General features: G+C 45.4%; 1 protein-coding gene and 1 non-coding gene across 2 annotated transcripts in view; both read right to left on the bottom strand.

Moving 5' to 3' along the window:
- The window catches only part of GLDN (gliomedin), a 56500-nt gene that overhangs the window by 16132 nt on the left and 19023 nt on the right, over positions 1-21345 (bottom strand). Inside the window, exons 2-4 of the mRNA XM_061158379.1 lie at positions 16909-16960; positions 7538-7555; positions 7063-7170 (exon numbers count right to left, since the gene is read on the bottom strand). Of these exons, the coding sequence (XP_061014362.1) occupies positions 7063-7170; positions 7538-7555; positions 16909-16960 (178 nt within the window). The remainder of the gene's footprint in view (positions 1-7062; positions 7171-7537; positions 7556-16908; positions 16961-21345) is intronic.
- LOC133067601 (U6 spliceosomal RNA) lies at positions 20420-20526 on the bottom strand. Its single transcript, XR_009695369.1, has one exon. It is a non-coding gene; the product is annotated as a U6 spliceosomal RNA (small nuclear RNA).

The raw sequence follows: 21345 nt of genomic DNA, 5'->3' as shown, positions 1-21345 counted from the left end.
GAGTCGGACACGACTGAGTGACTGAACTGAACTGAACTGAACTGAAGCAGCTTAACTGCCTGCCAGGATAGAATTCAAAATCTGAATCATTTAGTCAATGTAATATAGCATATTAATAATTTAAGCAAGGAAAAAATTATGTGATCATCTTGATGGATATAGAAAAGACATTTGATAAAATTCAACACCTATTTCTGAATAAAAATTCTCATCACACTAGGAATAGAAGGAAATGTCCTCAATATGAAAAAGGGCATCTATGAAAAGAACCTGCAGCTAACATCATCTCCAGAGCTTCCCTGGTGACTCAGATAGGAAAGAATTCTCCTGCCAGTGTAGGAGACTCGGGAATGATCCCCAGGTTGGGAAGATCCCTGGGAGGAGGGCATGGCTACCCACTTCAGTATTCTTGCCATGGACAGAGGAGCCTGGTGGGCTACAGTCCATAGGGTCACAAAGAATCGGACATTACTGAGTTACTAAACAACAACAACAACATCCCTAATAATGAAAGACTAAATGCTTTCCCCCTAAGATCAGGAACAAGACAATGGTACCTATTCTTGTCACTTAAATAAAGCACAATAAAGCAAAGGAAAAGAAACAGAGGCAAACAGATTGGAGAGGGATGAATTAAAACTGTCTTTATATATGATATGATTATTTATGTAGAAAATTTATTAAAAAGCTGCTAGAACTTACGAGCACCTAGGGATACTAAGTGGGAAAGTGATTGCTTACTATGTGCAAAGGTATTGCCAGATATGGATGAATTAATACGATATCCCATTGCAGGCATTGTTTGTTCATTTTGACAAGAGCCTCCTGGAGATATCACTCAACAGAGATATTTTTCAAAGGGGCAGAGATTTCAGGCAACAGAGAATAGCCAGAGGCACATTTCAGTGAAAAACTTCAGTTTCTCTCAACCTCTATAACCAACAGCCCTTAGGATTCATTGCTTTTTCTAATTATGTGGCCAATCCCAAGCCCCTTCTTAAAGGTTCTGGCTGAATGACTGCCCCACCAGCTTGGCCAGACCCCATTCCCCAACTGTCATTCCATGACATTGCAACTGTCCTCCCTCCAGATTTAAAACCAATTCTGATCCCCACCCCAACTTCCTACCAGCTACACAGGATTCTGATATAACCATCCCAAGAGAATCATAGAATTTCAGATAGGAGGGCACCTTAGAAGTCATCTAGATTAGCCTCCCATCCAACCCTGAACACCTCTCAACCCCACCTGATTGGCTCTTCTCAAGCCCTTGCAGCAATGGGGAGGATATTATTAATAAATCATGTCACACCACAGATGGCGCTGGAATACCCTGCACTGCCATCCTAGCCCATTATTCCCTAAAATGTGCAACTGGCTCTCCTAGCACCTTTTCTCTATGCCAAGGGAGTGATAAGCTCTTTCAGATTCAAAGGCACCTACACAGACCATCCCAAGGAAGACAGCAGTGTATGAAAGAACCTGAAAGTGTTAAAAAACGCATCAAACAGGGAAACATTTGCTCAATTTCTGCCAGTGGAATTTCTGGGGACACAGTGGAAGAGCATGTGAAGAAGAGCAAGGCAGCCCCTGCAGTGTGGGTACTAGAGGCTCTGCTGTGGAGTCGTGGAGTCAGTCACATGGTTGAGGGGGTGGGCAGGTCCCACAGTGCATCTCTCACACCACACTGAGATCCCATGGCTGTGGGTCACCTCTGCCCACAGTTATCAGGACATCTTTCTGGAAAGCGGTTCACTCACTGAAAAGCCCTTAATCAGGGACCCTTTGCACGAGCGGACATTCTTTTGTCAGTATTTTAAATAGGCAATTTGGCATATTATCTGAAGGACACAAAAGATGAGAACGTTGCCATAGAGTCCAGCCAGCACAATGCACCAGAAAATAACTGACACCTTCGAAAGGTGTCGTGTGACTCATATTCAGCAGTGCTCAGGGAAATGGTATCTTCTAGTTACTCGAGGGTTTTCTTTTTCAGGCATTTATTCTAGTCACAAAGAGCCTTTGGCATCATCATTCGATTTCCTCTTCTTTTATTCCTTCCTTTTATGCATTTTCCCCCTTTCTCAAAAAGGCCAGGTGTGAAACAGAACATTCTCACAGCTGTCATAATGCACAGGGGCTGGTGTTTAATGCTCAGGATATTAAGGACTTTTGCTCATGGGTGTATTCTGACATTCAGCTGTGTGTGCACATGATCACTTTTAAGCTTTCTTCAAGAAAGGGGAGGGGACGTTTAGTCTATGTACAGTCTTTGCTGCCTCCACAAACTTTTCCCTCTTCTTGGTTGGTGCAACCACCTTGGCCATGCCCTGGCCATGGTGTGCAGAAGTATAACACCATCTCATCACGTTCGCTGTCAGAGGAGCCAGATGTGACACTGTCTGTCTGCCTTCCCCGACTTGGCCATGGGCAGGGACACTGTTAAACACTGAGTGGCCTGGATCAGGGCAGTGTCTGTCCCATGACTGCTGGCAGGCTTAGAGTCAGCACATTCTGCTGGAGAAGAAAGGCCAGACTCTGTTTGCCTTGCTTGGGTGCTGGGTGTGGCTTTCTGCTGTTTTCCTTTCCTGTCGGCAGTGCCCCCTCAAAACAAGTCATTTTCCCAGCTTTAGAGTCTGGGGTTGTGTGATCAACTGGGGTCAACGCCATCATCTTCATCGCAGGGGGTGAAGGAGGACATCTTATTTTTGGCAGCACCATCTGTCAGCCACTGAGGCGGAGGAGATGGGAGCTCAGGGTGTTATGCAAAACCCAGACCCAAAGCTGGGATGAATAAGGAGGAGGATGTTTATTTCTGTTTTCGTGGGGACTCAATTTTTAGAGAAAACACTGAAGCATTAACTCTCGAGTGAGAAAGTGAGAGGCAGATGGAAAGAAAGAAAATGCTTGGTTTTGAGGCATAGCACATCAAACTTCGGAAAAGACGCTGTTTGCAAAACGGACGATGTTTAAGTCCAATTCTCTCTAAGTCTAAGTTGATGTTTTCAAATAAATGTAGGCATTTCCACTGAGATTTCCTTCCCCACCCTTTGAAACAACACTACCACCTAATATCTAAAACTAATGCAGCACCTGCTCTGTGTCAGGCCCTATTCTAGGCACTTTATATATATATATATATGTGTGTGTATACATATATATAAATTTAAATATATATATAAATTTAATCTTCCTAAAAATACTATTACTATTCTCATTTTCCAGTTAAGGAAACAGGGCGATTAAGTAACTTGCCCAAGTGCATGCAGCTAGTAAGCAGAAGAGCTGGGATCCAAACCAAGACTTTACACTCTGATTCTGGCCTATTCCACTCTTGTTTTTAGCATTCCTAAAATCAGAAAGTGAGGGTTAGCTTCATATTTCAATATCCTGGAAACAACTGTTGGTCTGGAGCTCTAAACTCTGGTCTCATTAGGTTAGTCTTCTTCTCTAGAGCCCACAGTGGCTCCTGGCTGCCTCCTGCAGACACAGAGCTGAAACCCCTGCTGCCTCCCCACCCCACCATCCTCACCTGGGACCCTTATCATAGGCAGGGCCAGCCTCCCTATCAGTTCCTTCAAGTAGGGCCTTTCCCTTCTCTCCTTGCAGTGCCCTCCCCATTTCCCCTCTATTTATTTCCAAGGTGTGGATCACACGTCTCTTTCTTGTCCTTTACACTTAGCTCTACGGTACAACCCATCCTCTATACAGGATCCTGTTTGTCCATTATCTGCACAATTAAGTTCAGATTTTTCTTCTGGCAGCATCCCCTACTGTACAGTATAAAGCATCTTCATATCAGAATAACCAGTTACAGAATTCATGCTGTATATAAACTCTATCTTCTCTTTCAACAGGACTGCAAGCCCTTATGGACAGAAACCATGTCCTGCTGTTCTCATTCCTTCATTCTTCACTCATCAGTCCTTTACTGAGCCTTAGCTGGGGCTGGCTGACAGCTGTGTCAAATAACAGGATACACAGGTACAGTCTCTCCTTCACAGACAAACACTGGAGCAGACTATTTCAAAACAGGAAGCCACGTTAGAGTTGTTGGAAGCCCTGCTCCTCAGTGTACAGGTGAGGAGACCCAGGCCCTCGAAGACAGTCAGAGCTCAAGGCAGGTGCTCCCAGAACACCTTTCCTGGCTCCCTTCTGCTTGCAGAGCAGGGATAATTCTTCCTGCCTCACACGTGGGTACTTGATGAACTGTGCGTCCTGCCTGTGTCCTGTGGGCTTCTCTGAAGGGCTGGCGCCCTCCCACCCTCCTGGTGAGACTCACAATGAGGCTCAGCAACATCCTTAGGCAAGTAATAGCGCGAGCTCCCAGTGCCCGGGCTTCCTTCCCCCTGCTTCTGCTCTGTAGCACCTCCGGCAAAGCCTCTTGGACTCAACCCTCAACCCAGCCTGAAAGTGTTCAGTGCTGTCGTGTTTAAGAGCATGGGTCCAGGAGTCAAGACCTGGAGTCAAGCCTGCCTCTTATGCTTATTAGCTTTTGGACACGGGGCATGTTATGTCCACTAGTCCAACAATGACTTGATTGCCCGCCTTCACTGGGTGCACCAGGCTCCAGAGCCTGGCTCTCATGGACCTCACATTCTCCCTGGGTGGCCAGACCATCAATATATCAGTGAGCAACATGAGGACAGGATTTCAGGGAGAGATCTATGCTTCGGAAGAGAGCAGGGGATGTAACAGCTGGTGAGGCAGGGGCCAGACACGGAGGCCAGGGGCGATCTTGAAGAGGAGAAGGAGGTGATGTATCAGCTGCGATTGCTCCAGGGGAAGAATGGGCTGGGGCACAGCGGTGCACAGGCCCTGGTACAGAGGGCCCTGGCCTGTTTGGAAAATGGAAAGATGAGACTTCTCCATCTGGGAAAAATAAGGCCAGCAAAGATCCCCATCTCATGGGGCTGTCGTGAAGACTCAATGAGGTAAATGTAGAGAGGACTTGGTAGAGTGCCTGACAGTGAACGTCAGCTATTAAAATATACCATTGTTCAGAGATCACTGCTAGAGGGCATAGCCTAACCCAGTCCTATCTCTGTGGAACACTGGCTCTTTAGCCTGTTTCTGGAAACAGCACTTGTTGTTCCCTCTTTCTGGAAGGCATGCCCACTCCTCCCTTCTCCCAACCCTGCCTGCCAAACCACTAAAGATCCTGGAGCTCTCTGCTGACATGATGGCCCCTCCTTCTTCATGGCCATGACCCTGGCCCTGAGGGTCACATCCTGCATGTGGCTGGCGGAGAGACCCAGACCACCATGCAGAAGGCTCTGGAAGGGCCTGGCCCCTGCCTCCCACCTCACCTGGCTGTACACCCCCTCCCCTAGCTGCCCCAGCAGGGCCTTGGCAGGTGTGTGCACCCCACTTGGGCCACCGTCTGCCTTGCCCTTGTCCCTCAGGTCTGACCTCAGACATTACCTCTTGACCCTCCTTCTCTGCCCTGCTTAAAACACACTGTTCTTTCCTTTCTGCACCTCATACCGTGATTACAGATGTATCTGATTGTTGACTTTATGTCTGCCTCCCCACCAAAGACAGACAGTTCCACAATACAATAGGGGCTGCATCTATTTTGTTTCCACACTAGCACTGGGAAACCTCTCAATAAATGCCTGCTGATGAATGTTCCCACCCTCTCCTAAGGATTCTCCTGCTGCTCAGCCTGTCCTTGGCCTCCTTTGCTGGCTCCTCCCTTCTACTTGGTCACTAGATACTGCTGCTCCTCCTGGATGGGCCCAGGCTCTCCTCTTGGGTGGCTCCCTCCCGAAGGGGCTGGGCCCATGGCCCAAGAGCCCATGGCCTCGGGTGACTCCCTAAGGTACATCTCGAGCCCCAGGGTCTCCTCTGACTGCTGACCTGCATCTTCAAGGCCCTCTGACACCTCCTCCTGGACATTTCAAGGCATTTCAAACTGAGCACATCCCATTAGGACCTAAGTCGGTCCAGGGCTCTCCATCTTAGGGAAGAGCTGTCAGGCAGGAGGAAGACCTTGGGGTCAGCCTTGGTGTTTCCCTCCCCCTTCCTACTTAGATTTGCCTTCCCCAAGTACTGCTGATTTTATCCCCAAAATATCACTCAGCTCATCAACCTTTGCACACCCCACCTGCATCCCTTCTGCCTGCCTGGTGAGTAGCCTCTGCACTGTCTCCCTGTCTTGGCTCCTATGCTTGCTCTAGTTTGTCCGCCCCCAGTAGGGGTATCACAGAAAGGCAGATCTGATCATGTCACTCTCCTCCTCAAAACCCCTCTGTGGCTTCTCATGGCTCCCAGAACAAAGCCAGTTCTTCTCTGCAGTCCTGACAGCTCTGGCCCTTCCTCCCACCCCCTGCAATTACGCTGGTCTCTGGGTGGGATGAGAATGCATCCTGGGCCTGGGAAGGGAGCAGGGGAGGGCATTCACAGCCCTGGGGCTTTGGCAGGGTGGCGGGGAAAGCACAGCCCTTGCTCTCCAGTCAGACAGTCCAGGCTAGAGTCTGAGCTGGTCGAGGGCTGAGCCATGCTCCCAACAGCCCGTCCACAGAGCTAGGCTTTTCACAGCCTCCTCCCTTCCCTCCTGCAGCCTCCCTTGTGTGGCTGCCCAGGGAGGTATGCAGGGCAAGGGCCCGAGTACAAACCCTGGTTCTTAAAATGCCCAGGGCTAACCTGATTTGACTGTGTTACCTCTCTGGTGTCAACTTGATCACATTCACCTCTCATCCTCTCTGTCAGCTACCCTGGCTAGGGCAGGAACTGACTGTTGAAAGAACTTGGGGTACCGGTACAGACACTCTTGCCCCTTCCATCTGTCTGTTTGCGTCAGAGCAAGCAGAGGAGTGGACATCAGTTCCCAGGAACACTGATTCTCCCAGGCAGCCTGGACATACACCGTCATCAAGGTTGGACCAAAAAGGAGGCCCTTATTGCCCCAGAACACAGCAGCTTCCAGGCAACATTTAACCAGCCTCGCATTCAGAGATGCAGCACTTTTCCCCACTGCACCAGCTTTGGCTCATCCAAAATGCAATGGTAGAGACAAAAAAACCAAGGGATTTAATTAGAAAAACTGTGCCTAAATACCCATTTTTCCTCTTTTTCCATTGGCTCCTTTTTCGCCTTTTGGGCCCTGGGGACCAGGCTGTCCATCTGATCCGTTGTGTCCTGGTAATCCACCGACTCCGGGAGGCCCTGCATCAAAACACGGGAAACGGGAACACTGAAAAAAATTTTCACTGAAGTTAACGTTATTTCCTTTAGCCAGTGAGACTGGCCAGGCATCAAGGCCTCTCCCGGAGCGTCCCCTGCTTCTTCCTTTCCTTCCCCACCTTCCCCACCACCCCCCCAAAGAGACTGGTAGGGAGTGGTGATGGCAGGCTCTCAAGTGGGAGGGAGCAGGAGAGCTGGTGACTAGGGTGGAGAGAAGGTGGGGACACAGCTGTAGTCAAGACTGCCTCCGGACTCGTCCCCCTTCCCTGCCTCAGTCCCTTCTGAGGGATCCTGGGGAGTCAGATACCCACATCCTCCCCGCAAACTCAGAATATCTATAGGTTCTTACCTGCTGGGCCAGGTGGTCCTACAACAGAAGAAAAATTTAGATGATAAACCACAGATGGAAGTAAGCTAAGTTAACTCCTGAACCCAAAGAACAAAGAGCATTTTCCCCCTCTTAAAACATACTGATCATCTATTGGCCCTAAGGAATTGCCCTGTGCCTTTTATTTAGAACTCAGTATATTTGCCCAAAGAGCCTTAAAAACAATTAGACAAATACCCATAGCCCAATCAAACCGACTTTTGCTCAAGTTCTAGTGGACTAAGAATAATTTCTAAGTGGCTTCACCATAGACTCCAAAGTCACCTTGATTACATAGGTTTGGTGACCACGTGGGTGGGCCCTACTGCAGCTTGTGTGCAGCTAGGTGTGAGGAAGTGCTGCATTTGCAGGGCTGAGAGCCAGCTGTCCTGGGAGCAGCCCCGAATGCACTCATCCAGACAGCCTGTCTCCTCTGGGCCACCCAGGGGAGTTGAGACCAGAAGCTGGTTTGCTGGGTTTCTATTTTGTTGCACAAAATTGCCTGAGAAAACCTGAGGGCTCAGATCAGGTAACAAATACCTTTCTTCATTTGTAATCACCCTAAAAAGGATCTAAGGTGTTCAGGTGAATCATTTACACATAATCTAGCAAAATAAATTGCTCCACAAACAGTCTTAGTGTCAATTATTCCACTTAATAAGCACTCACACAGACCAGTCAGGTTGCAGCATGAACAGCTGAGGGTCTTTTGTTTCTCTGATCACACAGACAATCACCAATATTGGAGTGGGTGCGTATAGACTCAGTTGCTTCAGTCATGTCTGATTCTTTGCAACCCCATGGACTGTAACCCACTAGGCTACTCCATGGAATTCTCCAGGCAAGAATACTGGAGTAGGTTGCCATGCCCTTCTCCAATTGGAGTGAGCAGGTCTGTCTAAAGATCCAAGTCCTGTGACTTTTCAGAAAACCACCATTTACGAAGCACTTACTGTGTGCACCAAAATCTACCCGTAGAAACCTTGGGACTTGCCTGGTGGTCCAGTGGTTAAGAATCCACCTAATAATGCAGGGGACATAGGTTCAGTCCCTGGTCTGGGAAGATCCCACATTCCTCAGCGCAGCTAAGCCTGTGCAATGCATCTACTGAGCCTACACACCCTGGAGCCCATGTCCTGCAACAAGAGAAGCCACTGCAAGGAGAAGCCCATGAACCCGACAGCAGGGAAGAGTAGCTCCTCCTTGCAGCAACTAGAGAAAGCCAGTGTGCATCAGTGAAGACTCAGTGCAGCCAAAAAAATTAATAAAGGAAATAATTTTTTTAAAAAAGAAATCTTGGTCTTTCAATCTGTTGTGTTTACAATCGAACTGAGGAAGGTGAATACTCTGAAACCACCGTGAGATATGAGGGAGCAACAGAGAAGCAGCCACAGAGGTGCTGGGGCAGTCTGGGCAAAGGGCAATCTGAGCAGGACTGCAGAGAGGATAAGCCTTGAGTTGTAGCTCTGAAGACCCAGGGGGCCTGAGACAGCTGCAGGGGTGAGGGCTGGGCACCCCTGCACGAGACCGGCTGGAGCAAAGGTCCAGGGGTGAGAGAGAGGGGGGAAACTGGCCCAGCTGGAGTGTGTCGGGATGAGGCCGGGGTACTTGGCGGAGGGATGTGTAGCAACACTTGAAGGCCTGGTGGTGGGGCATAGACAGTATCTGCAAGGCAGCGCGGAACCACAGTAGAGTTTTAAGAAGGGAAGATGACACTGAAATCAGTGCACATTTGCGATCCTTTCTGTTGATGGAATACAACTAGGGAATGAGATGAGAGAGGGAGAGAAAGAGGTGGGGGTGGGGAGGAGAACATATCCAGAGGATGTTTGTAGTTAAAACTTGGGACAAGGTTGAAGAGAAATGTGGTTGGTGACTGGAGCGTTCTAGAGGGAGCTAGAAATGCGAGAGGTGTTTTCAGCAGAAGAACGGGCAGGACTCCATGTCTGGTTGGAGGCTAAACAGGAGGCCTCTCAAGATGATTCGGAGCCTGGATATTGATGAGCCTATTTGACAGACACGAAAACTTTCAAAAGAGCAAGTGTTTGATGGTATGCTTTATATATATATATATATATATATATATACACACACACACACACACACACATATATATAGTCCTATTTTGTTCAAAAATGATTTGCTGAAAATGGCACGGCATTTTCTAGGATCAGGGTAGCCTGCAGTCACACCACCCGATGGCCCCACACACGCCCTGGTAAGGACGCAATGTGGACTTTCCATAGCTGTCAGACAGAAATCAATCCACAGTCAATCTGGACTGCAGATAAATTCAGATGTGCAGGTTGGTAGAAAAAAGGTGAACAAGCAAGAATCAACTGTATATAGTAGGTTGCAAGAGTTCTCGGGATAGTTCATTTCCATGCAAAAGAGTATTAGAGAGAGGTCCTGACCGGAGCTGTATACTTAAGGCACGTTAGTTAGGGCCAAGGATGTTGCTATGATGAGGTGCTTAGATTAGGGTTTACTGACCCTGACCCGACGTCCTTGACATCCTACGGCTACAGTTCTTAGTCACTTGAGGCCTAGAGTCAACTGGAATGCTTGTAAAGATACAGATACCTGGGACCAATCTGGAGATTCTAATCCAGTTTGAATTAGCATGAGGCCCAGGAACCTGCATTTTTACCAAGCACCACAAGTTACTGGTGTGCAGGTGGTCCTGGGTCCCCTGGACCTGATGTGAAAGTTTTATGGGAAAAGAATCAGTCACTATCCTTACAGGGGTTCCTGACCCTAGGAAGACTGGGAGCTACTAGCCTTGAGGTAACAGTGAAATATCTGAGCCAAATCTGGGGATGCAGAGAGGGGGACACACCCTACCTGGAGGGAGGCAGGTGACAGAAGCAGCACCAGGAAAGAGAGAGAGAGTGCTCTGGAGATGGAAGAGCAAGGTCAACCCAGCAGGTCTCATGCATGCGTGCGTACTCAGTTGTGTCTGACTCTTTGTGACCTCAAGGACTGTAGCCTGCCAGGCTGCTCTGTACATGGGACTTTATGGGCAAGAATCCTGGAGTGGGTTGCCATTTCCATCTCCAGGGGATGATCCTGGCCCAGGGGTCGAACTCACATCTCCTGCGCCCCCTACATTGGCAGGCAGATTCTTTAACACTGCACCACCTGTGAAGCCCATGCTTAGGCCTTGAAACTAGAGAATTTCAGAAGAGAAAGGATGACAGTTTCAAAGAGTTCAGGAGCAGAATGATGGTGATTGTCCTGGGGTCCCCAGGATGCCAACAGAGCTGCTCATGGCCCCTCACCCCCAGAAGAAGCCCCAAATATGAGTCATTATAATAATGTCAGATGTCAAATAACATGTGCCAACTAACCACTAGAAAACTGTCTTGCAGGATGTTTTCTCAGCTCCTGACCCTTGTCCCCTTCTGGAATAACAGACGCTCTAGGAACACGTGTAGGCAGCCACGTTCATATTAAGGCTGTACATAGAGCTGCTCCCTGGGCCTGCCACCAGTGCACTTCTACAAGGTTCCATGCTAAGAAGGGGGCTCCCCACTTGGGTTGGACTGGCTACAGCTTTGAGGCCTCAGTTCCCACCCTCTGTGTGCTGGTCCACCCTCTGCAACTGGCCTGCTGCCAGCTATTCTGCCAGTCCCTGGGCACCTGACGTGGAGAAGTGTGCATCTTTCCCCACATGCCCCATTAAAGTGGAGCTTTGGTCTAATCTCATTTATTTGGTGCATTTCAATTTTGGATTATGGCCATGACAACCTTAAAAATGAGAAGAGTAGAAATGGCAAATGAATATTATTTCAAGTACCAACTCCAATCAGTTAGTACAACTTTCTGCAACACCAGAAAAGAATGACCTGGGACCTGAGGCCATGCTAGGTAGCAACAGTGATCCACGATTGATGCCTGGGTATAGGATAAGAAGTGTTATCACAGACTTGGAGCCATGTCTCTGCAAGGAGAATGGGGACTGTGGGTTTGAAGCATCTTGGTCCCAACAAGCAGTTCAGCAATATGATGATTTAGAGATTTTCCAACAAGCCTATATGTGGAGGTCACTAGAAGTGAAGAATTACCCAAGACCTGCCTTCTTCACGATAACCTGCTCTTCCAGAACACGTGCTTCTGGGGTCCCAAGGAAACCTGGGATCAGGGGTAAGATGCATCCAGAAAACCATATGTCATTTGACAAACTCTGCATTAGCAAAATCCTAAAGCCTGCCTACTCTGGCTTGTGAACTGCCCTCACTATTCACCTGAGATGTCACAGACTGCACAAAACTACATGGCATCTGTCCTTGTCCCCAGAGCAACCACAGCTGAGTCCTGGGAAAGGAACAGGAAGAGGCTTTCCTGGTCACAGCTGGACTAGCCTCAAGTCACAAGAACCTGCTTTTTCAAAGATGACTCCAGTGAAGAGCTAGATCTTGTTCTTAGGCCCAAACCCAGGGTCTGTCCTGGCAACCCTTCCTGAAGGCATCATCTGGGAGCCTTGTAACCTTGTAACCTCTGGACCACTGCTCTCTGCCTTTCCCCCTGAAGCTCCCCAGTTCAGTCCTGGGTCCTCTCACCTCCCCGCCCCCAATCCAGGCAGCTTGGCCTATCCCTGGGTACCTCCTTGCCTTGTAAAAAAGTACATACAACTTGTACTTTTCACACCTAAGTTTTAATTGAAGAGCTTTCTGTGTAAAAGAAGACCCAATTCCAAGCTGTCATGAAAAAAGGAACTGGCTTTTGAAAAGCATTTGTAGGTGCCAAAGAATAACCTCCTCAACCCATCTCCAGCACAGATGCGAGCCCGCCAATCTCCCCTAAGTGGTCTCAATAGCTCTGGCCCACATTCACTGAACAGCCTGGCTCTCATTCTATCACTATAAAAATCAAAAAGGAAGAGGCTTTTCCTGTGCCTCTCAACAGGGCTTTTGTGCCTGTAATTCTATCCATTTGAGCATTTCTCTAGCGCTCATTACTGTCACACGCAGCAGCGCTGAAAAGGGACTCCCAGAGATGTAAGAAAGGTGCCTAAGCCACAAGGGTTTCAGAATAAAGGACCAAGCTGTTCTGAAGATGTTTAATTTTCTGTGAGGACTGAAATGTGACTTGAGTAATAGCTCAATTAGCATTTTCTAAGAAGCCACAGGATTACAGCTTTTATCTCTGAGGTTAAACTAAACCAACAAGAGTCAGGTTTGGACTCAGAGTTCCTCCAGGAAGCATCTTTCTTGCTAGCCTACCACCCCCATTAATCACTTAGAAAAATCACAGATTTAGTCATTCTACAAATGCAACCAGATATTTTCAGGAGCTGATTTTATGAGCCCAAGCCAAAGAATTGATGCTTTTGAACTGTGGTGTTGGAGAAGACTCTTGAGAGTCCCTTGGACTGCAAGAAGATCCAACCAGTCCATCCTAAAGGAAATCAGCCCTGAATATTCATTGGAAGGACTGATGCTGAAGCTGAAACTCCAATACTTTGGCCACCTGATGCGAAGAACTGACTCATTTGAAAAGACCCTGATGCTGGGAAAGATTGAAGGTGGGAGGAGAAGGGGACAACAGAGGATGAGATGGTTAGATGGCATCACTGACTCGATGGACATGAGTTTGATTAAACACTGGGAGTTGGTGATGAACAGGGAGCCCTGGTGTGCTGCAGTCCATGGGGTCACAAAGAGTCAGACACTGCTGAGAGACTGAACTGAATTGAAATGTAGTTTTTTGAGTTGTTTTTGTTGTTTAGTCGCTGTGTCTGACTCTTTTGTCACCCGATGTACTGTAGCCCACCAGGCTTCTCTGCCCATTGAATTTCCCAGTTAAGAATACTGGAGTGGGTTGCCATTACCTTCTCCAAGGGGTTTTCCTGACCCAAGGACTGAACCCATGTATCCTGCATTGGCAGGGAGATTCTTTACCACTGAGCCACATGGAAAGCCTAGTTATCTGAGTACAAGACTTTTGTCTCCTTAGTTAAAGGCTCACATATAACAACTTATGTATAGAACAGTCTCTTTTAAGTTGGTGGTCACTTAAGTTTGAGCACGTTCTACAAGTATTACACTTTTACCTTCCTTTCCTTCATTTTATGTTTCTGACATCATATTTTACATCTTTTTATTTGTGCATCACTTAACTAATTATTTTAGTTATAGATAATTTTACTACGTTTTGTCTTTTAAAATTAACTTTCTTGGTAGTTGATTCACTACCTTTACTATATGTTTGCCTTTACAACGGAGATGTTTTTCTTTCATAATTTTCTTATTTCTAACTATGGCCTTTTCTTTTTCATTTAAAGAAGTTTTGTTTTTTTTTTAAACATTTCTTGTACAGCCTGTTTAGTAGTAATGAACTCCTTTACAAGCTTTCTCTTCACTGGGAAAGTCTTTATGTCCAATTCTGAGTGATGACCTTGTTGGGTAAAGTATTCTTGGCTGTAAATTTTTTTCTTTCAATACTTTCAATATTTCATGCCACTCCCTTCCCACCTATAAAGTTTCTGCTGAAAGATCAGCTGATAGTCTTATGGGGGTTTCCTTGTATATAATTAGGTTTTTTTTTCTTGCTGCTTTTAAGATGCTCTCTTTAATTCTTGATATTTTAATTATAATGTGTTTTGGTGTGGACCTCTTTGGGTTCATCTTTATGGGGGGCTCTCTGTGCTTCCTGGACTTGGATGTTTATTTCCTTTGACAGGCAAGGGGAAGTTTTCAGACATTATTTCTTTAATAGGATTTCTGTCCCTTTCTCTCTCTGTCTTCTTCTGCGACCCCTGTGATGCAAATGTTAGTACTCTTGATCCAGAGGTCTCTTAAACTGTCTGATTGTTTAAAGTTCAGTTTTCTTTTCAGTGTTTTGATTAGGTGATTCCCACTGTTCTTCCAGACTGTAGTCTTCCAGACTGCTGATCTGTTCTGCATCCTCTAATCTGCTGTTCATTCATTCTGGTGTATTTTTCATTTCAGTTATTATATTCTTCAGTTCTGATTGGTTCTTTTTTCTTATATTTTCTCTCTTTGTTGTAATTATCACTGAGTTCATCCATTGTTTTCTCAAGTCAGTGGGCATCTTTATGACTGTTACTTTGAACACTTTATCTTGTAAATTGCTTATCTTTGTTTAATTTAGCTCCTTTTCTGGTGTTTTGTCTTTTTTTTTTTTTTTTCACTTGAAAGGTATTCCTTTGTCTCTATTTTGCCTAACTCTCTGTGCTTGTTTCTATGTATTAGGGATGTCGGCTACATCTCCTAGTTGTAGAAGAGTGGTCTTATGTAGAAGGTGCAATTGCCCCTGGTCACCAGAGCACTGCTGCGGGCCTGCTGATGTGTGGAGCTAGCCTCCAGTGCAACTGGCTTCAAGGCCAGGCTGGGACTATTGTGAGTGCTCTGTGGTGTGGGGCTGGCCCCCTAAAGTGGGAGCTGCTTTGGAGGGGTGCTGGTGCCAGCTAGGGCTGCCCTCTGAGTAGGACAGGGCAAGCAGTATTTTGCAGGGACTGGCTGGAGTCGGTGCTCAGATGAGCATCGGGGTGGGGCACACAGTGGCAGTTTGGTGGAGAGTGACAGAAACGGTGTCTGCCAGTGCTTCCATTCCCAGAGGAAGTTCCTCCAGATCCCTGTCCCTCCAGCACATGCCTTAAAATTCATCAGTGAATCTCCTTCTCCTGTGACCCAAGCACTTTTCAAGCTGCTGCTTCTCTGCTGGAAGTTAGAGCGAATGAATGTGTATGCAAAGAGCAGAGTCCCAGATTCCCACAGCCCTCCAGCTCTCCTGAACGGAAGCCTCACTGGTTTTCAAATCCAGGAGTCGTGGGGGCTCGTCTTCCCCATGCACGTCCCACAGGCTTCGACCCCTTGCTCTTCGGGGGGTGGGGGGGATCTCTGCAGCTGTGACATCCCTCCTGCTTGTGGGTTGCTGCACTGGGGGTGTGGGTTTGACTAGACTGTGTCTCTGTTCATCCTACATGGGTCCCTCACTGTGTTCTTTTCTTTCTGTCCTTAGTTTAGAAAATCTGTTCTGCTAGACTTCAGGTTGTTCTCGGAGATCATTGTTTTGTAAGTAGCTGTAGTTTCGGTGTGTCCACGGAAGGATGAGAGCTCACTCCTACCTTGCCATCTAGATCCAGACCTCTCCATAATAGATTTTTAATGCAAAAATAACTTCCCTCTGTTTGCTCAGAACGCTGCACCCCCTTCAAAGAGACAGGAAGTGCAGTGTCTGAGATTGGGCACTGTCGGTCTGTCCTTGATGGTCAGTACCTGGTCGGGGCAGAGAGTGATGAACTGGGTGCCTGGCCTCAGTCCAATGTACCACACATTTCTGATTACCCAAGACCTAGCTATTTTCCATGATCATACTGCTATGGTAATAATGAAAATGTTATTATTTTTCATAATTATAATTGATTTTTAGCCCATTAAAAATGTCTGGTAAAAGCAAATCAACATGTATTCCCATAATCTAAAGTGTTTCTGGGTACTCCTTCTGTCCTCAGCACTTTGGCCAGTGCAGCATTCCCCACGTGAGCTTGTGAGCTCTGAAGGCAGCGGGCACGCACTCTTCCCATGAGGTGAGAAGCCAATCTCTGCTAGAGTCAGGTATAATCACACCAAGACCACTTCCCAGGCACTTCCCTGGCTGTTCAGTGATTAAGACTCTGCCCTTCCACTGCAGGGGACACTGGTTTCGGTTTGATTCCTGGTCAGGGGAACTAAGATCCTGCATGCCCACATGCCTTGCAGCCAAAGAAAACCAAACACCATGCCTCTCTTCCCCTGCTCCATCCATCAGCCATTCCAGGTCCTAAGGCTTGGCGTGCCTTGAGGTTAATTCCCTCCTTCCTTTCTATTTGTCTTTGATTCATTAAATAGAAGGGGACAAGGTGTGACCAACCTCCAGTCCCATTGAGCACATAGTAGGCACCGCACAGAGAAATCATCATAAAAAACGTTTTCTTAACTAATTAGCAGTTTGCATCTAGAGCTTCCCATTTAAGCTATCTGTACGATATGGGGAAATAACTACTTCTGATAAGGGCTCTCTCTCTACTACTTAACAAGGTCTTTTCCCTTTCTTCTCCCTTTTAAAACACTAACTAGTGTTGGCCTCAGTTCAAGGTGCCACACATTTCTAATTACCCAAGACCTAGTTATTTTCCATGGCTGGAAGTCTATGGCAATACCAAAAATATTATTATTTTTCAAAATTTATGTTACTACTGAGTTTTAGCCCATCGAAAACATCTGGTATACAAGTAAACCAACAAGCATTTCCATAAAGCTAAGGAGTTCCGAGGCCCTTCACTCCCCGTGTGAGCTGCTCTTGCGCTCCCCGTGTGAGCTGCTCTTGGTCAGTGCCGGCCAGCTTACCTGTGAGGCAGATACCCCTGGTACTGTTGCATAGGTCCACCATCACTCGGATCTGTGGGAAGAGAGGTCCATTACCAGCAGCACGGTAGGCAGTAGACCCTGAACTTGCTCTTTATTCAGACAAGCAGAAAACAATTATAAAAATTTCCAAAATAGCCTCAGAAGAATAGGTAGAAGTGCAAGGAAAAGTTAACCTAAAACTGAAAAGACACCCCTGAAAGAGCTAAAGATAAACATTTTTCTTGTATCAGCAACTATCTCCATCGACATCATCAACAGAATCTCCTTGATTTCTATTAAACTCTGAGAATGCAGAGGATGGGGGAGGAACAGCCAAATCTAAACCCAAGCTGGCTCCCCAGTGTCTGAAGGGCTCAATCTATGGATCTGAATAAACAGGACTGGTGGACTTAGCAGTCTGAAGCACATACTTAACTCTGTGAGTGGGTATGGGTAAGGTACTTGACTCCTTGACGTTTTGTTTTCCTCTGAAAATGTAAATTATATGAATAGCTGCCTTTAGGGTTAGGGAGCTCCATGCACGGCGTGTGGAAACTGCGCTTAGAGCAGTGATTCTCATGTCATGGGGACACTGCTTACTTGCCATTGGATGACCATCTGGAGTGCATGGTCACTGCACCGTGCTGTCAGCCTGACACAAGATTCCCACACACCATTTTATACTCCTCCCCCTATTCGTTTTCCATGCTGTTGCTTGTGAGCTTCACAAAACCCAAATCTGATCAGGTCAGCCCTGATTCAATCACTTTGGTGATGACTTGCTGCTCTAAAGATACAGCAAAATTCCTCCGTACCTGGCCTCATCTCACACCATCCCCCTCTTTCTGTTCTCTAGTTCCACTTTCCTAGTGGCTTAGTGATAAAGAATCTGCCTGTCAATGCAGGAGACGCAGGTTCGATCCCTAGGTCAGTAAGATCCCCTGGAGAAGGAAATGGCAACCCACTCCAGTATTCTTGTCTGGAGAATTCCATGGACAGAGGAGCCTGGTGGGCTACAGTCGCGGCTATAGTCCATGGGGCTGCAGAAGAGTCAGAGACAACTTAGAGACTAAAACACAAATTCCATTCTGTCTCAGTTTGCTTATCTGTGAAATGGGGCTATTTAGTAGTACTTAACATCTTAGGATTGCTGTGAAACTTAAGTGAAGTTATATATGAAGATCTAAGAACAGCTGCTTGGATGTAGGAAGCATACATAAGAGTGTTTTCTATTTTGTGAAGGCAGCAGAAAGTACAGATGAAGGCAAGAATCCTGAAGTAAACTGCTTGTGTTCAAATCACGGCTTTGTCATTCAGAAATAGCATGACTTCGGGGAAGTTACTTAACCCCTCTGTGCTGCGTCACCCTTGGCTATAAAGGCGCTGACAGTACCTACCTTACTTGTAGCGCGGTTATGTGGATACATGATTCAATGCATGCAGTACACTCACAACAGTGCCTGCTATGGGATAAGCAAACTCTATCTATGCTATTGTTTTGATGGTCTCTTGGATATGCCAGGAATGATTTAATTTATCAATTTACCATCTAAGAATTTCAAATTCATACATAAATTTTTAAACCCAAGTAAGGTGGCATTTCAAAGCTGTGGGAAGAAACCTTATCAATTGGGAAATGGAGTTGAGACAGCTGGATACACATCTAGGGAAAAACATAAATACAGATCCCTATTTCACTCCTTACACTAAAAAAGTTAATTGAGCAGCATTAGTTGAAAATTTTAAAGTTAAAAACAAACTAGTAAAAATACTGAAGGAGACCTTGGGAAAAATATTTATAATGGTATTAGAGTAGGAAAGACTTTTCTAAGGAAGAAACAATCCCCATACTACACATAGGGAAAATGTGATAAATTCGACTGTCTAATAATTAAACATTTCTATAAGACATAAAATACTATCAACAATAACAAAGGCGAAACACAAACTTAGAAGAATAATTATGCAAAGAGCTTGTATACAAAGAGTTGCTACAAAGCAATAAGTAAAGGAACAAAAAAATAAAGAAAATGGGCAATGGATCCAGGCAGAAAGCTCAAAGAAGAAAAATAAGAGAGTGTCTTATCTTCACTTATAGTTGAAGAAACACATCAAATTACAAAATACTATTTTAACCTTTTTTGGTTTGTAAATAAAAAGAATAACAGAGTTCTTCTCACAAGGGTATCAGGAAAGGAGCACTCTCATACTGTGTTGATGGAAATGCAAAGGGACACTGCCTCTTTGGAGGGCATTTTGACAATACCTACTAAAATTTAAATGGATCTGTCTTTTTTTTTTTTTTTGAGATCTCAACATGTTTATTTTGTAACTTTGAAGAAATCTAATGGTATGTCCTAATGGTATGTCGTAGACATCTTTAAGTAAATACAGAGTTACAAAGAGGTTTGCAGTGAACGTTTTTTGTAACCATGTTTTTTTTGTTTGTTTGTTTTTGTTTTTTTATTTATTTATTTTTTCAGTGGGTTTTGTCATACATTGACATGAATCAGCAATAGATTTACACGTATTCCCCATCCTGATCCCCCCTCCCACCTCCCTCTCCACCCGATTCCTCTGGGTCTTCCCAGTGCACCAGGCCCGAGCACTTGTCTCATGCATCCCACCTGGGCTGGTGATCTATTTCACCATAGATAGTATACATGCTGTTCTTTTGAAACATCCCACCCTCCCCTTCTCCCACAGAGTTCAAAAGTCTGTTCTGTACTTCTGTGTCTCTTTTTCTGTTTTGCATATAGGGTTGTCGTTACCATCTTTCTAAATTCCATATATATGTGTTAGTATGCTGTAATGTTCTTTATCTTTCTGGCTTACTTCACTCTGTATAATGGCCTCCAGTTTCATCCATCTCATTAGAACTGATTCAAATGAATTCTTTTTAATGGCTGAGTAATATTCCGTGGTGTATATGTACCACAGCTTCCTTATCCATTCATCTGCTGATGGGCATCTAGGTTGCTTCCATGTCCTGGCTATTATAAACAGTGCTGCGATGAACATTGGGGTGCACGTGTCTCTTTCAGATCTGGTTTCCTCGGTGTGTATGCCCAGGAGTGGGATTGCTGGGTCATATGGCAGTTCTATTTCCAGGTTTTTAAGAAATCTCCACACTGTTCTCCATAGCGGCTGTACTAGTTTGCATTCCCACCAACAGTGTAAGAGGGTTCCCTTTTCTCCACACCCTCTCCAGCATTTATTGCTTGTAGACTTTTGGATAGCAGCCATCCTGACTGGCGTGTAATGGTACCTCATTGTGGTTTTGATTTGCATTTCTCTGATAATGAGTGATGTTGAGCATCTTTTCATGTGTTTGTTAGCCATTTAGATGTCTTCTTTGGAGAAATGTCTGTTTAGTTCTTTGGCCCATTTTTTGATTGGGTCATTTATTTTTCTGGAATTGAGCTGCAGGAGTTGCTTGTATATTTTTGAGATTAATCCTTTGTCTGTTTCTTCATTTGCTATTACTTTCTCCCAATCTGAGGGATGTCTTAAAAATATGGAACGCTTCACGAATTTGCGTGTCATCCTTGCGCAGGGGCCATGCTAATCTTCTCTGTATCGTTCCAATTTTAGTATATGTGCTGCCGAAGCGAGCACTGGATCTGTCTTTTGACCCATTATATTTTATGAGTTATTCTACAGATAGACTCATGTATGCATGAGAAGATACATGTACAAAGATGGTTATTTTAGAAATGTGGGCAAGAGCAAAAGTTAGAAACAACCTCAATATTTATCACTGAAGTCTGGTTAGAGAAATTGTAGCATATTCATACAATGAAATACTGTGGAAAAGACTAAATTTAAATCCATAAAGCCAATATTGAAAGATCTCTAAGATAAATGAAAAAAAAAAACAAAACCAAGATATAGAGCAGCATGTATAACATGCTTTCATTTAAGTAAAAAAGTAGTACATATGAAAATGCTTCTATACACTTTCTCTCTTGCTACTTTCCAGATTCTCTCTTTGTCTATGACTTTCTAGACTATTTCTGGAGAGAACTGTAAAAAGGAGAACTAAAACCTAAAAACTCCTCCTCAAGTAAGGAGGAGTAGAGAGCCAGGGTGGGAGGGAGCTATACTAATGCCACACTTAATAAAACAAAATGCACATTTGTTTTATTCAAAAATTTTGCTGATTTCTCTCTCAAACTCTTTTTAAAGAAAACTTGTTTTGATTTGAGGGGAAAATTTGTTTTGTTTTCTACCTAGGTTTATTTTGTTTGCTAGGGGACCTGGAGGAAGATTTGTACTGTATTTACTGTTTGTGAAGTGTGTCACAGGTGCTTACTACTTTAGGAATTTATTGTGAAATATATCATACATACCACAAAAATATAAAACGTGTGCCAACAGTATAAGATGAATAATAAAATAAACATCCATATACTACCTCCAGCCAAGCAATGCATT

This window comes from Dama dama, chromosome 12, assembly GCF_033118175.1.
Source record: "Dama dama isolate Ldn47 chromosome 12, ASM3311817v1, whole genome shotgun sequence".
Lineage (NCBI taxonomy): Eukaryota > Metazoa > Chordata > Mammalia > Artiodactyla > Cervidae > Dama > Dama dama.
Note: the sequence above shows the minus strand (reverse complement) of the source record. Positions and strands in the feature narration are given on the sequence as shown.